Source organism: Brachionichthys hirsutus, chromosome 8 (genome assembly GCF_040956055.1).
Source record: "Brachionichthys hirsutus isolate HB-005 chromosome 8, CSIRO-AGI_Bhir_v1, whole genome shotgun sequence".
Lineage (NCBI taxonomy): Eukaryota > Metazoa > Chordata > Actinopteri > Lophiiformes > Brachionichthyidae > Brachionichthys > Brachionichthys hirsutus.
The window spans coordinates 11,515,115-11,528,562 of NC_090904.1; the positions used below are offsets into that span (position 1 = coordinate 11,515,115).

Genomic DNA, 13,448 nt, shown 5'->3' on the forward strand with positions numbered 1-13,448 from the left:
CCCTTTCTTTATTCCTGACTGCATTGGGATCATATTACTCATCTTGGAATGACTTCAACAGAGACACTGCTATTCCCAGGGAGCTGTCCCTCTCCGCTGCAACTCAATCCATAGCCAATTGGACTGGCCTGTGATATATAGAAAATCCTCTCCTTCGGAGGATCACACAAACACACACACACACACACACACACGGGGAATTCGGTAGCCCGCGATGCCTTAGGTCTCAGGTCAGGACGGTTAAAAGCAGTGGTTGAAGATGCACCATCGGAAACCACAGAGAGCCTCGCCATTAAGGCCCACTTTGTGGTTGTAAAATGCAAGATAAAGAAAATGAAATCCAAACCGCTTGAAAAGAGAGTTTGGGATCAGTGTCTTAATGGCATCACTTTGAGAAGGATACTCGTGCTCTTTGGCCAGATGTCATCTCTTATTCATCGTGGAGACGGCAGTCGAAGTTGGCTTTGGGCAGCATCGCTTTTGTTGTCTGTTTTACGGATTAGAGGGATTGCTCATCTGGATGAGTTACTTCTTCATCCATAGCGATTGGTCAGCTAAAGACACAGGATGTCCACGCAGACCCCCCCAATAAAAGAAAAAGCGCTGCGAGGCTCTGTAATTGTGGCGAATGTCTGATCGCTCCTCTGTAGCGGCGTACAGACTACATTCATCTATATTCACCACAACTAAATTGGAAGATTAGGGGTTTTACTGGCCATATCCTGCATGTCTCAAGTGCATCAATAATGTTGAGTCCTCCATCTATGAGACCAGACCAGACAGATCTTCCCATTCTAAACAATATCTTTCACGCATGATAAAATGTGCTCGCAGTATTCTAGGTCTCACACTGGGCTTTTTGAAGGCCCCGTTTTCCCAAGCACAGCACAAGTGATGCAACACTTCTAACAAAGATGCAATAGGGAGGAGCGCGTGTTTTCTAGCAGTCCAGCTAAGCACCCAGCACAGTTGGCATGCCTCTGCTCTTTTCCTCCCACTTTATCAACTTGACGGATTTTATCGCCATATTCACTGGTGGGCATCCCGGGGCATCATATGCTCAGAACAAAAAAGATAAGGTCAGGGAAAGACGGGCTGCTGAGATCCGCCCGCCGCATTGTTCCCAGATTGTTTTTTTCTTTCTTCTTCTTTTACTCTCTTAGCTCATTTTATCCTCCTCTCATTCTCATGCTTTTTTTTTTTCCTCCCTTTTTCTCCACCAGCCTCTAAATGACACCTTAGCATTGAGTGCCTCTCCAACTGATTCCACTGTTGTATGACCTCCCTTCTTTAGTGGAGCCATTCGCAGGCGATGCTAAAGCCGAGCGCCTGGCTCTTGGCGGGGAGATATAGGAGCGACGGTGACACGCGGCTGTGCGCTGATAGACTTTCCACTGGAGTGGATTAAATCAGCATCAGGCTAGTGGAGCTGATTACCTCAATATGAAAATGCAGTATCTTAATGGTACATATTTTCATGAGGCAGCCCAGTCGCCTTTCATTTTGCGCCTAATATGTCTCTTCTTATGAGTCATTTACTTCTTTAATTACCTTTAGCAGCAGATGCACAATGGAGTATTAATGTGAATGATTTTTACTGCCGCTTTATCATACTGAGCTTATGAGGTTGAAAGGCATAATTGAGGTGGAAGAGCGACTCGTGAGAGAAACAATATTTAGATGACAGCTCCTCTTGTACTCCGGGAGGGTGTTTAGGAGTTTACACCGCACTAAAGCGGTAATAAACACACTGTTCATTTAATAATGGCGGTATGTGAAAACGCTCTCGGTTATTGAATCGTCTTCAGAAGTGGCAATCAGACGACGGCGTGCGTTTGCTCGGGCTGCTCGATGGCATCCTCTGCATGCATTATTGTGTGCAAACGAAATGCATGTTTGCAGCAAGCAAAAAAAAAAACCCCCATTCGCTGTTTGTCCCCATTTGCAGCATGTGCAACTCTTGACAATCCATGTCATTAGCATGTGCGTGCTTGTGTGTGTTTTGTCTTGCAGCTTGTGTACCTTCCTCCGTGTGACTTTCTCAATGGCGGCCTTCTTTGGCCGTCTGTTGTTAAGCTGTTGGCTAAGCGGGGCTGAGGAATCCAAACAAACGGCGGGCACACAGCAAACGGAAGCTGTCAGACCCGCATAGCTGAGCTGACCTCGCCGGCGTGGTGATGGAGGCAGAGAAGGGGGGGGGCGCTCTGTACCAGGCTCCAAGCGCCGGCACCGCCAAGATGGGGCGTTGTTTAAACTCCCCTTTGCACCTCCTGCAACCTCGGCCTCTTTATACCATGTTCTCATCTTTCTACCCCCCTTTACCTCTCTTGCCCCCCCAATATATTTTCCCTTCACTCCCATCATCATCAGTCCTGCTTTACAGCCCCCTCTTCTCTATCTCCACTCACAGTTAATAACTTTGCTTTCGTCTTGCTTTTTCTCACGGTGGTTTTTTCCTCCCAAGAACGTTTGTCCGGCCGTTGCATTACCTGTTAGTGGGGGGGGGTTGTTGTCTTATGTAAGTGCACCCCCTCCCTTATTGTTTAAATGTGGATATTTGAAATGTTTAGTTTTGTCATAAATATTAATAGATTAGTTGGAAAGTGCAGTGAAGGAAGGGAATCTAATGGTTTGAAGTGGGTATAAAACATTGATTTATTTATGTATTCTACATGAATTAGTTTGGAAATCTAAACACAGACTGGAGAGTGTTGTCGCGGTGGCCCTGTAATGTGCGAGGTTTGAGCATCGGGGGCCTGTTTTCCATGTGGAGTGGCTTTTTGGAAATGGCATTAATTATATACTTAGTAGGAAAGCAGACTTTCCCTGCTTTGCATTGCAGATAAACGTCTGTATTTCTGGGAAAAAGTGAAAGCTAAAAAAAATGCTAATAATATAAATAGACATGATCCTCGCTACTTTAAAATTCACCCCCACCCCCCAAAAAAAATTCTAATAAAAGTATGTTTCGACTGAAATGACAAGTATTGCAAATGATTTCCATTACTTTACGTTAACGTCATCAGCATCCTCTCACGCTGCCCTATTGTGGAATGAAACGCCAGATATAACCTCAGTTTTTCCAATTTCCCTGCTGCTGGTTACAGGAGCCTCTGTAATTTATGAATCGAACTACATTTCCCTTCTTGGGTGGCCTGACTGGAGAAATACTGGAGTATTCTCAGCATTTAATATCAAATCATGTGGATGAGCTGCTGAGGGAACCTGGTTTGGTCAGGCTGGGGAGGAGCAGATGGCCCCCCGCTGAAAAGGAAACTGCAGAAGTGATAAATGTCAGGTGAGGTGAGACATGCGATGAGTCACAAAGTCAAGCAGATAACCTTGACATTTAGGCCCCCGCCGGGGGGCCACGGAGTCGGACCGGAGGGCCTGGCGTCTTCTGAGCCGGACTACATTAGGAGATAACCTATTTGTCTTGTTGTTGTTGCTGGCTGCTCCTGAGCCACGCTTTCCTGACTGGCTGCTGAGTAAATACACTGAAACGCACAGCGCGGCTCGTTCCGTTTCCCCGAGCGGCCGCAGGGATCGGGTTACACCTGCTCGCACATCTTCTAGCAATTAAGAGCAATCTGCTTGAAACCATTTCACGTTCAAGGTCTTTGCCGGCGGTGGGAAGAGGAGTCTGACGTTTGTAATGCTGCAGAGATCTCTCTGCTGACCAAACATACAATGGAGGAGCCTGGTACCCCCCCCCCCACGTCATCTGTTTCCTCCAGACCTTTTATCACCTCCCCCGTCTTATATGTCATCGAGAGAGTGCATCACGTTGAGTGGTGTGGGTCCATCACACTTGAAGTCGTTCTCTCTGATCGATTTCCTTTATGCACGGGGACATTTGGCATCTTGGAATTGTGTTTGTGGCACTGCGGCTCGGTTAAGTTACACAAAATGAAAAAAACTAAACAATAACCCCAAAACGACCCATATCTGAAATATGTTGTTTTTCTGTCGCCGTAAAAAAAAGAAGTGCAACGAGGGATTCAGCAGAGAGCAGATATGACTGTGTGGCATTGCTCTGAGCTGGGATTTGTGAGACACCCAGAGCTGGCTTTAGCAGCAGGAAACCCCAAAGCCTGTAAATAATCCACATGTGCAGACTGCACATAAAGACATCCAGTACTTAGCTGTTCCCTTATCGCAGCGTGATAGCCGAGGGACACGAGAGACGCTCCTGCCTCAAATCAATAATATAGTATGAAAGAAGATGCAGATAAAAAGCGGCTGTTGTTTACGGAGGAAGTTGTGTTAGCACAAGGAAAAGAGTGTGAACTTTGAACACATTCGAAAAGGGGAATATAAAAGAAGACTGCAAAAGACAAGGATGCTAAATTATAGCAGCTTTGTTGCTGATAATAGCCTTTGTCTTTTGCTGGAGGGTGTTTTCTTAATCACAACCACCTGGAGGGTTCACTCACTGCATGGTGTGTATTTGTATGCATGCAGACCCACAAACAGGCTGTACTGTATTCGTAGTGTGTAGCTGTAGTCAAACTCTTGGTGCATCCAGTCTGGCTGTTTCAGTCATGAGTTATATTTGATTTAACAAGCATCATAACACAAATATTGTTTTATAAAACTCAGTGTATTTAGTGAGCGTATTGTACTATTCATGTATTTAAACAGCACAGTTCTTAGGATAGCATAACCCACTATGATTACCATCATGCCCGGACACGTCTTTTTCATTATAGCAGTCAGACATCGTACCGTTTCAAACATTTCCCAGTCCTTCAGATGTTCCTGTCATCAGTTGCAGGTTCATCACATTAACCTGGAGCAGCTCTCATGGTCCGCATGTCTATCAAGAGTCCAGCGGCTTCTGCATGGAAGATCAAAACCAGATAGATTCCTGAGAATGAGGTGGAGGGAGAGGCCTCTGAAAGAGAGCAGCGCTGCGTAAACATCACAGCAACGATCCAGCGTTCGGCCTCTCAGAGGGAACGCCGACTCTCGTGGCATTTATAAAACATACAAACAGAGCTCGCAACGCAAAACATGCGCTTTTTTTTAAACATTTTTTATCTCGTTATTTCCACCCCAGCGACGGCGTTTACTCAAATTTTATCTCTGACATTCAAAAGTCACACCGTAGAGTTATTACACCGACATATCTGTGCATGTGCTTTCAGGTGAAAATGCGATTTCTGTTTGGCCGTCTGCTGCGAGAATATTCATCGGTGATGCATTCAGGTGCTTTTTAATGTGAAAAATAATAATTTTACCATCATCATGCATCGTTAGAGATTCACGATTTTTGCACTGCATTTATTTGAGACCTTGCGAATTACCAAAGGACAAACACACACATAAACACACTCGCATTTGTTGGCCCGCGGTAGCCGTCGCCCTTAGCTGTTGTACTGATTGTTGCTTGCATGATTAATCCTTTACAAACACCCTCAGTTTTAGTAAAGACTATATTGCAAGATAGTCATAATAGCAACACAATTAGAATTTTAATATACCTGTCAACAGCCCATTGTTTGTGCAGCACGCATTATTGCAGTCTCACAATCCCTCTTCATCTACGTGTCGGGACTGATCAGCAAGCGGCTTCGCGGGCCACCGATTTCCTTCTTTAACATATTTATGTGAAAATAGAGGTGAAGTAAGACTTCCCAGAAATGCATCTCTTCATTCGTTAACTGTTGACACAACTCTCTGTTCCTACAGCCTCGACTGTAAAGCCACACACACACATATTTCACTGTGTGTGTCATCAGTTACAGCGGAAAAGAAAAGCGTGAACTTTGTTTATTCTTTGTTGTGCCCGTAATAACATGAATCATTTTATCACAGCTTTTTTTTTTTTGTCTTTTGAACTTGCATATGAATTACCTGTTGTTCTTACTCGTCTGCAGTTTTTCATCACATGTCAAATTATCAAAAAGTGCAGAATAATCACCCGGATGATACTGTCGTGATAGATTCTGCTTTAGAAGCTGGAAAACTTTGCAAACTTTTATTTTTATCCAAGCTAAATGACTGAAATGTAAATATTGCCATTATGGTAGTACTTTCTTGTACTTTCTTCTTTCAATTTATGCACTTTCTTTTTGAGTGCACTTGCCCATTTGGCGGGCGGGGGGGTTCCCCCATTGCAAAAATTTCAGGCCGGATGACAATTAGGCATGCAGAATGAGATATGTTGCTCTGGCGTCGTTTATCTTTTGCGTGGCAGTTCAGAGGAAGACAGACGCAGCGAAGTAGAATTGATGCTCTTTCAAGTTAAGCTTGTTGAAATGCCAGGAGTACGGCCTCTTTGTAGCCTGTGGTCATATTTATGCCTCATGATGTCATCCGACAGCACAGTGTTTGGGAGGATCAACACATAACACCCACACACAGACCAGCGTACAGCTGTTCTCTCCCTCCCCTCTTTCCGTCTTAAAGGTTTGTCAGACTTTACTTTAAGACCAGATCTCGCGTCTTTCTTTCACACAGTCTTTTGTGGGTTTCCCTCACTCGTTCACACGTCTCCAACTTTTTCTCTTCTTCTAGCTCTCTTCTCTGTCTTTCATGAAAAAGTCCAGCATTTTACTTTCACAAATTCTGAACCCTCCGTTGATCGGCTCGACAACTTAGAGCTTGTCCTTCTGTGAGATGAGCTCGGAGCTTCCCCCCCCCCCCCCCCGGCTGTTTATTTAATCGTGGCAGCAATCGTCTGAGGAACATGGAAAGAATGAGTCCAGTTATTTACCCAGATGGTTTACTGGTGGAGGTGTGAGGCTGGCCAGCTTACTGTGGGAACACAACGCTTGCTTTTCTTGGTATCGCTGACCGTTTTCAAGACCACTGTGTTTTTTTCCCCCCTGGCTCTCTCCAGCTTTGTTTGCTCTGGATGGCATGTTTGATTATTTATCGTAAGGGAAAAGGGAGTAGCTGGAGCAATAAACATGTGACTGCACTGTATTTTGTTTTCCACTTACAAGGCTGTGTCCTTTAACAGATATTTGAAACGGCGTAGAGCCTTTTATGTGGGGAGTTTGGCTGAGGAGTATCAAAAGTTCTGATATTCATCTTCGCGATGCTCATTTATGTACGCTGTAAATGCAAATGATCGGCTCGAAAGTCTGTGAAATTGTTTTGACGTTGGATCATTGTTCCCTGTGTTTTTTGGAGACTGTGTTTTTAATGCCAGACTTTACGACAGATTTACGATCCTGACTATGAAAAGACGATTCGACGTGTTTGTTTGTTATCTATCGTAAGGCCGAGGGGATATTTGTGTAAGGGGATACTCCCGCTCTGATAACAGGAATCAGAGCGGGAACATCAGAGTTCTCAAGGGGCTTCTGACATGACTGCTGCTATCACTTCATTGGTTTTGCATTTTTCTCTCCCTCCTAGGCTGTCCAAGTGGCTCGGCAGCTCCTCCTCCATCAGCAGCATCAGCAGCAGTCACAGTCGCAGCAACTGCAGCTTCAACAAAGCACTGGACACAAATCCCCCAAAGCCAGCGACAAGCAGGTAAGCCTGCAGGTACCGGTTCTCCGATGCACTCTCATTATTTAAAGTGTCGGTACCAGATAGGTTGCCTCTTTGACTTTGGGGTTGATCCAGTTTAAAAATAAAAATAATAATCGTGTGAATTTGATTCACACTTTCCAGAACACGGCGCGTGAGAAACGATTCATAAAGAGGAAATTAAAATTGCCAGTTTAACATTTTCGGTTATGAATTTTCAAGTATTGACCTCTGAGTATTCACACACCCACGTGCTGCCCCCCCCCCCCTACCCCGCCACGCTGTGTCTCTTGACGTAGAACAACCAGAAGTGGAGTCTGCTGTGAAATACGTCGACCAAAGTGTTAGAAGTAGCCTCCGTGCAGCCAGTTGGCCAGAAGTAGCAGAATAATTTAAATTCAGGAAGACGTCAGTCTGTGCTGTCTGATCCTGAGCGCTCCACTAGAAAAGGCTCCGCTGACTTGGTTTAGGAGGAGCACAGCTCGGGTAAAAGGAGGAGAAAGTGTGGAAATGAGGGAGGGAGGTGGTGAAAGGTAAGAGAGAGCTTCATTCCTCCTGCAGAGAAGTGAGTTGGGTCAAGCAGAGGAAACTCCATCCCCTCACCGTTTACCTTTCATCACACAGGCATCAGAAATAAAAGAGAGAGCATGTCCCCACCACTCGCAGCAGGAGGTGCTGTAGAGCAGCCCACAGGCGGGGTGGATGATTCAGGTGGATGGCTTGAAGGTGGAGCAGAGAAACATGTGTGTGGCAAGAAGTAAAGAGGCTGCGGGACAATATATAAAAGACTGCCTTTTTGATGTGAAAGAAAGGCAGGAAAGCAGGAAAATAAAGTTTTCCATCCTCCTCCGCCTTTAGTCTGAATGTGTGATGTAATATTTACCTTAACTGCAGATCAGCTTCCTCAGAGACGTTTTTGTTTGAACAAGAAGCGGCTGTTCGTGTCACTGTTAAATTGCATGCGTATATATTTATATATATAATATATACCCTTTCTATCCCATCTATCCCATTGTAGCAGTTCGGTCTCATGTCAGGTGGTGAAAAGAGACCCCCGCTTTGTTGTGCAGATCTCTTAGAAATAGCTCCAGAGGATGAAATATGACTGCGATGACCTTTCAGTTGTGTGCATATTTGTCAGGATTCAAATAAGTCGAAAGGATCAAACATAACAGTTTTCCCAGCCTGGCAGGGAATTGTGCTGCAGAGGTCAACAGGGGGGGGGACCACAGTGGCAGATTCCAGCGTGCAGCCAGTTGTTGGTACATAGTGGAGTACGAGACCATCTCCTGCACACAAAGACAAAATTAAAATTCTAATTTATTAATGTATACAGAGAGCTTGGCCAAGCTGTCACTCAGCTATTGAAAAGAGACTCGGGCCCTTTTCCCCTGCCCCCGCCCCCCCTCCCTCATTTCTCCTGCCCCGTTCTTGCTATCTAACTACTAGCGTAAATTGCCAGCTCTCTAATGTTGTATGTTAGTTTTGGTGGGTTAAAACTGTCATTCTGAAAAAGCCACAGGTCCAGACAAGTGTTTGTTTATATCTGCATTACATGCTCTGCTAATTAATGCCGCTACCACACAGACATAGACACACACACACACACACACAGTTTAAATCCAGGGTTTCATACATAAACAGTTTGCAGTTCTGTGTGTGGATGTATCACATTTGTTTTTGCTGTGTGTTTTTTCATCTCAAGGTCGCTTTCACAAAAAAACAGTCTGAGTCTTATTTCACTTCCTCTTTTAAGAACAAACCCCTGCCTTGAAGAGCCCCCCCCCCCCCTTCATGCAGAACATCCACTATCCCCATCACACGGTCCTGATAATGATTCTCTGTTGGCACTGGACCAGGTCATCAAAAGACATGATCCAACAATTATGAGGCTGTGTAGTAAGCTGGCATCCCATAAAAGCACCTGATCTGCAGACGAGGCTCCGTTCATCTCACTGCTCTTCCCATTAGCCACAAGGATTTGTGCAGAGAGACACTTTTACTCATTTGTGGATGTGACTCACTTTACAATTCATTTTTTATTCCAGTCAAAAATAATGAAGCGCGCTGTATTCAGAACATCTGAAGGAAAAAAAAAGACGTGCATCCAGTTGGGGGGGGGGTTGAGTCAGACAAGCCTCAGAATCCTTGATCAGCATTAAATGCCTCTTTGGTTTTATATCTACAACAGGGGTGCCCCTATACCCCCCCCCCCCCCCCCTTGCATCTGAATGAAAATGCTTCCGTTGTATACTCAGCTGCCTAGAGGTGCTTTAATCAGAGCAGATATACAAACAGCTGCTGGGAGACAGCTAAACACACTCGACTGGTCAAAAAGCCAGTAAATTACAGTGACAGAATGACACGTGTGATAAAAACATTCATGTCACTTCTACCTTTTTTTGCGCTTTGCACCGATAGCGGCATGACGACAAGCGCCAGTGACTCCCACCCCGCTAATTACCATTATCAGTGAAACGCTAGGGTTTGACTCATTAGTTCCGTGTGCATTTAATTAGAGGCTGGCTGAAATTGGATTTAACTTATTACTTTTTCATGGATCACTTTCTTGTCATCACTTCAAATTGGATTGCAGCCCCAGGTAACTAATTATGCCAGCCACAGGATCAGGAGTGGAGGAATAGGTAATTAGGAACAACACTGTCGGACCCTTGCTGATAGTCCGCCGCGCCGAGGTGGGGAAGAGGGGAAATTGAAGCTCGTTTGTGGTGTTTTTCACGAGCCCGACTGGTTAACTCCGTCTCATCGCCAGAGATCCTTGGTCGGCATCCGCCTCCAACAGGGGATTATGGGGCATTCAGCTGGGCGGAAGATGTTGTGTCAACATGGCGTCTTTGCTATTAGTGTAATGCCCAGATTAGGTTCGTTTCTCATCCAGGATTTTTCCTCAGATTGGCCTCCATTGTTCATGTCACTGGCGCAGAGTAACGGCCAGCAGCCAAATGAAGCTGCCCTGTTTGGCTTGATTGACGTGGACTGTATCTCTGATTGTAGCGAGATTAGGCGAATGGCCAGTTAATGTGGGAAAGTAAAAATATATTTAACACAGCTCCAGCATGAGACCGTTTTTACTTGTTATTCAGAGCAGAGAGCCTGCTAATGCTGAGGGTTAAAGGTCACTTTACTTGGCATTGAGAGCTTTGGTGCTTCATCCTAAACGGCTTCTTTGCCAAGAACTTGGAGTTAAAAGAGGATTCCATGGATTCTATTGTTTTTTTTCCTCCTTGGTTTGTTGTAATTATTATACGGCCTTTTTTGTTTTTAGATTAAAATGACTATTCAGTTTTCTGATAAGTGTTTTATTGAACATTTTCAGAATGTCAAAGGTGCATCACTTGTTATTCTTTAGAAACTACTGATGGTATTTCAAAACCCAGCCAGTGGAAGATTTTTCTTATCTGTTCTATAACCAGTTGAAACCACATTTCATTCTTCTCCTTTTTTCTTCTTTCTTTTGCTCTGTTTTTTCTTTTCTCTTTTCTCTCCACACCATAGTGTACGACTTCACAGAGGGCATCTCCAGGTCAAAAGATAATGTCTTTTCAGTTTACAGGACGAAAGCTTTTAAGTTACAGCGCGGCCCTCCAGCGCTCCCCCCTTCCCTTGTTTGCTCTTCCCATCCTTCATTTGCGGCCCGTTGAGCGGTGGGGGGGGGGGGGGGGGGCGTGAAGTGACACAATCCAGGGGCCAAGCCTCCGCCTGACAGGAAGGGGAGAAGCCGTCGGCTCTCTTTCGTTCCCTCTCCTACTGTTTTTGCTGTAGGCCCGTGGCATTGTCCTCACACACGTATACCACAGCGCTCCGATCTGTAAGTCATTAGAGCACTAGGCCAGAGCCTGTCAGCTGGAGCTCAGCCAGTGCTGGGGGGTGATCTGAGGCGCAACTTTGAGCTCAGCTGGTCAGTGGCCCAAAATGGCACAGCGGTGGTAGCCCACTGGCGAGGTGACGGCGAGAAAAAGGCTGGGATTAAGTACTGGGTTAGATGTGTTCGGATAAAAATAAACTTCCATCTCGATGAAGCCCTTCTTAAGAGAACAGGCGCGAATTTATATGCAGTGTGTTTCACGAAAAATGCATGCGAAGAATTTTAGACAATTAATGTTGCTGGGAAGAAAACAAGTGTTGAAAATGCAAATGGAAAGATGTGGCTCCTCCTCCAAACAAAGAACCAAACAAATGGCCAGTTTCAACTTGATTCACTTTGCAACCGCAAGTTCAGAAAGAGGAAGTCACTGGAATAAACCATTATTTTATTCCCATAAATCTAATGAGGTGTTATTTACTGAGCTTTAAAGGTTGTAATCTGTTGATTCTCGTAACGGACTCGGGTTAGAGTTTCCCTCTGTTTCCAGTCCTGGAGCTGAGCTGACTCTCACTAGACTCCACCTTTACTTGGAGCCATAAAGGACCGCTTCTCTCAACCTCTGCAATTACAGCTGTTGACATCTTGCTTCTTCACCTCCAGGATGGGCTTTTGCCATTAATATTTTTAGGTAAGCGTAACACAGTATACCCCCCCCCCCTCCCCCCCGTCGATCTGAAAAATGTCTCTGATGATAAAATCATGGGGTCTGTGTGCGATACCCACAAAGAGTGGATCGCTTTGTGTTTGTAGAAGTCTCCCGGTGATGCCGTAATGAAGTCTCATCTTGACACGTTTCAATGCTCTGAGATGATACGGCATGTCAGGAGTGATCATCGCAACGCGGAAGCCGATGCTTGCCCGGAACCCCAGGATCAGGCCGTCTCCTCTGCAGTTTGTTTTCCTTGTCATATTGTAAAAACCTATCATGCGTACTGTATAGATTAGAACCAGGTTGGGGATAATCCTGTCAGAATGAAGTCATCTATCCCAATTCCACGCGAGCGGAGCAGAGACTTGGAGGGCTGCTGTGTTAGGATCTCTCTCCCAGCCAAGATGATGACTTTTGAATTGACTCCAGTCACAGCGCTGGGAGCCGCTCACCATTTTCAGGACCCTCTTTTCACTTTAGCCTGATGTTTCCCTTCCAGCTGCGAACCCTCGCAACCCTCCACCCCCGTTCAGTCATCCGCCCAACTACGCACACACTCCTGCTAAATTGTGTTTGTATCTTTGTTCCGTCCTCTGGCAATATATCTTTGATGTCAAGAGTGCGTTGTTCGGAGTGATTCACACGCCCTTTGCAGAGGCACGGATGGATGCACAGCCAACCGTAGCATAAAAAAAAAGCACACTAACAGCTACACAAGGTGCAGTCAAGTCAGCATAAAGTTGCAGTTTCTCTTTGGGTGTTGTCGCACACCTTTGACTGCTTGCCGATTCTCTGATTCCAGTTTTCACTCTTTGTTAGGAGCAGGAAAATGGAAATATTGTCTTTGTTCTGTTTTGTTTCCATCTGTGGACAGACGTCCTCCTGTTGCCGCTTTTCTTTGACTTGTTGATTGGATAGTTTTAGCTAGTTAGTTTCCACTGTACCTCATTTGCCTTTATTTATTCAGAAGTGTCACACAATGGACTTTGTCAAGGCTGGCGTGCTTTTGTGATATCAGCGTCGTGGTTATAATGTGTTCTTCTTTTATTAAACAGCCTGTATTATCATTACTATTGTTCTGTTCTTAGTACTAGTTACCACCAGGTGTAGGTAAAGACAAGGTGCAAACATTTCTATGACTAAACAACGACAGCTAGAAAAGTAGAAAGAGAACCAGAATACAACCATTACTAGGTAACCGCCCAACCCCAAAAATAATGATGCCACAATCCCTGGAGGTGCTTGAAGCATGCAAACATCACACACACACATGCACACGCACACACACACAATTTGGCTTGGCTAAACAGACACCACTAATTTCTGTTTGCTCGGTTTTAAATTTAACTGATGTTTATCTTTTTTGTAACAAGATCATTTAAATTCTTAACACAATTTTTTTTGTAAGAACTGCCGATTGTAACA

At 45.0% G+C, this 13,448-nt stretch overlaps 1 protein-coding gene across 1 annotated transcript in view; it reads left to right on the plus strand.

The window, feature by feature from the left end:
* The window catches only part of foxp1b (forkhead box P1b), a 69,556-nt gene that overhangs the window by 15,617 nt on the left and 40,491 nt on the right, over positions 1–13,448 (plus strand). The window contains exon 2 of the mRNA XM_068741934.1: positions 7,372–7,503. Coding sequence (XP_068598035.1) covers positions 7,372–7,503 — 132 coding nt within the window. The remainder of the gene's footprint in view (positions 1–7,371; positions 7,504–13,448) is intronic.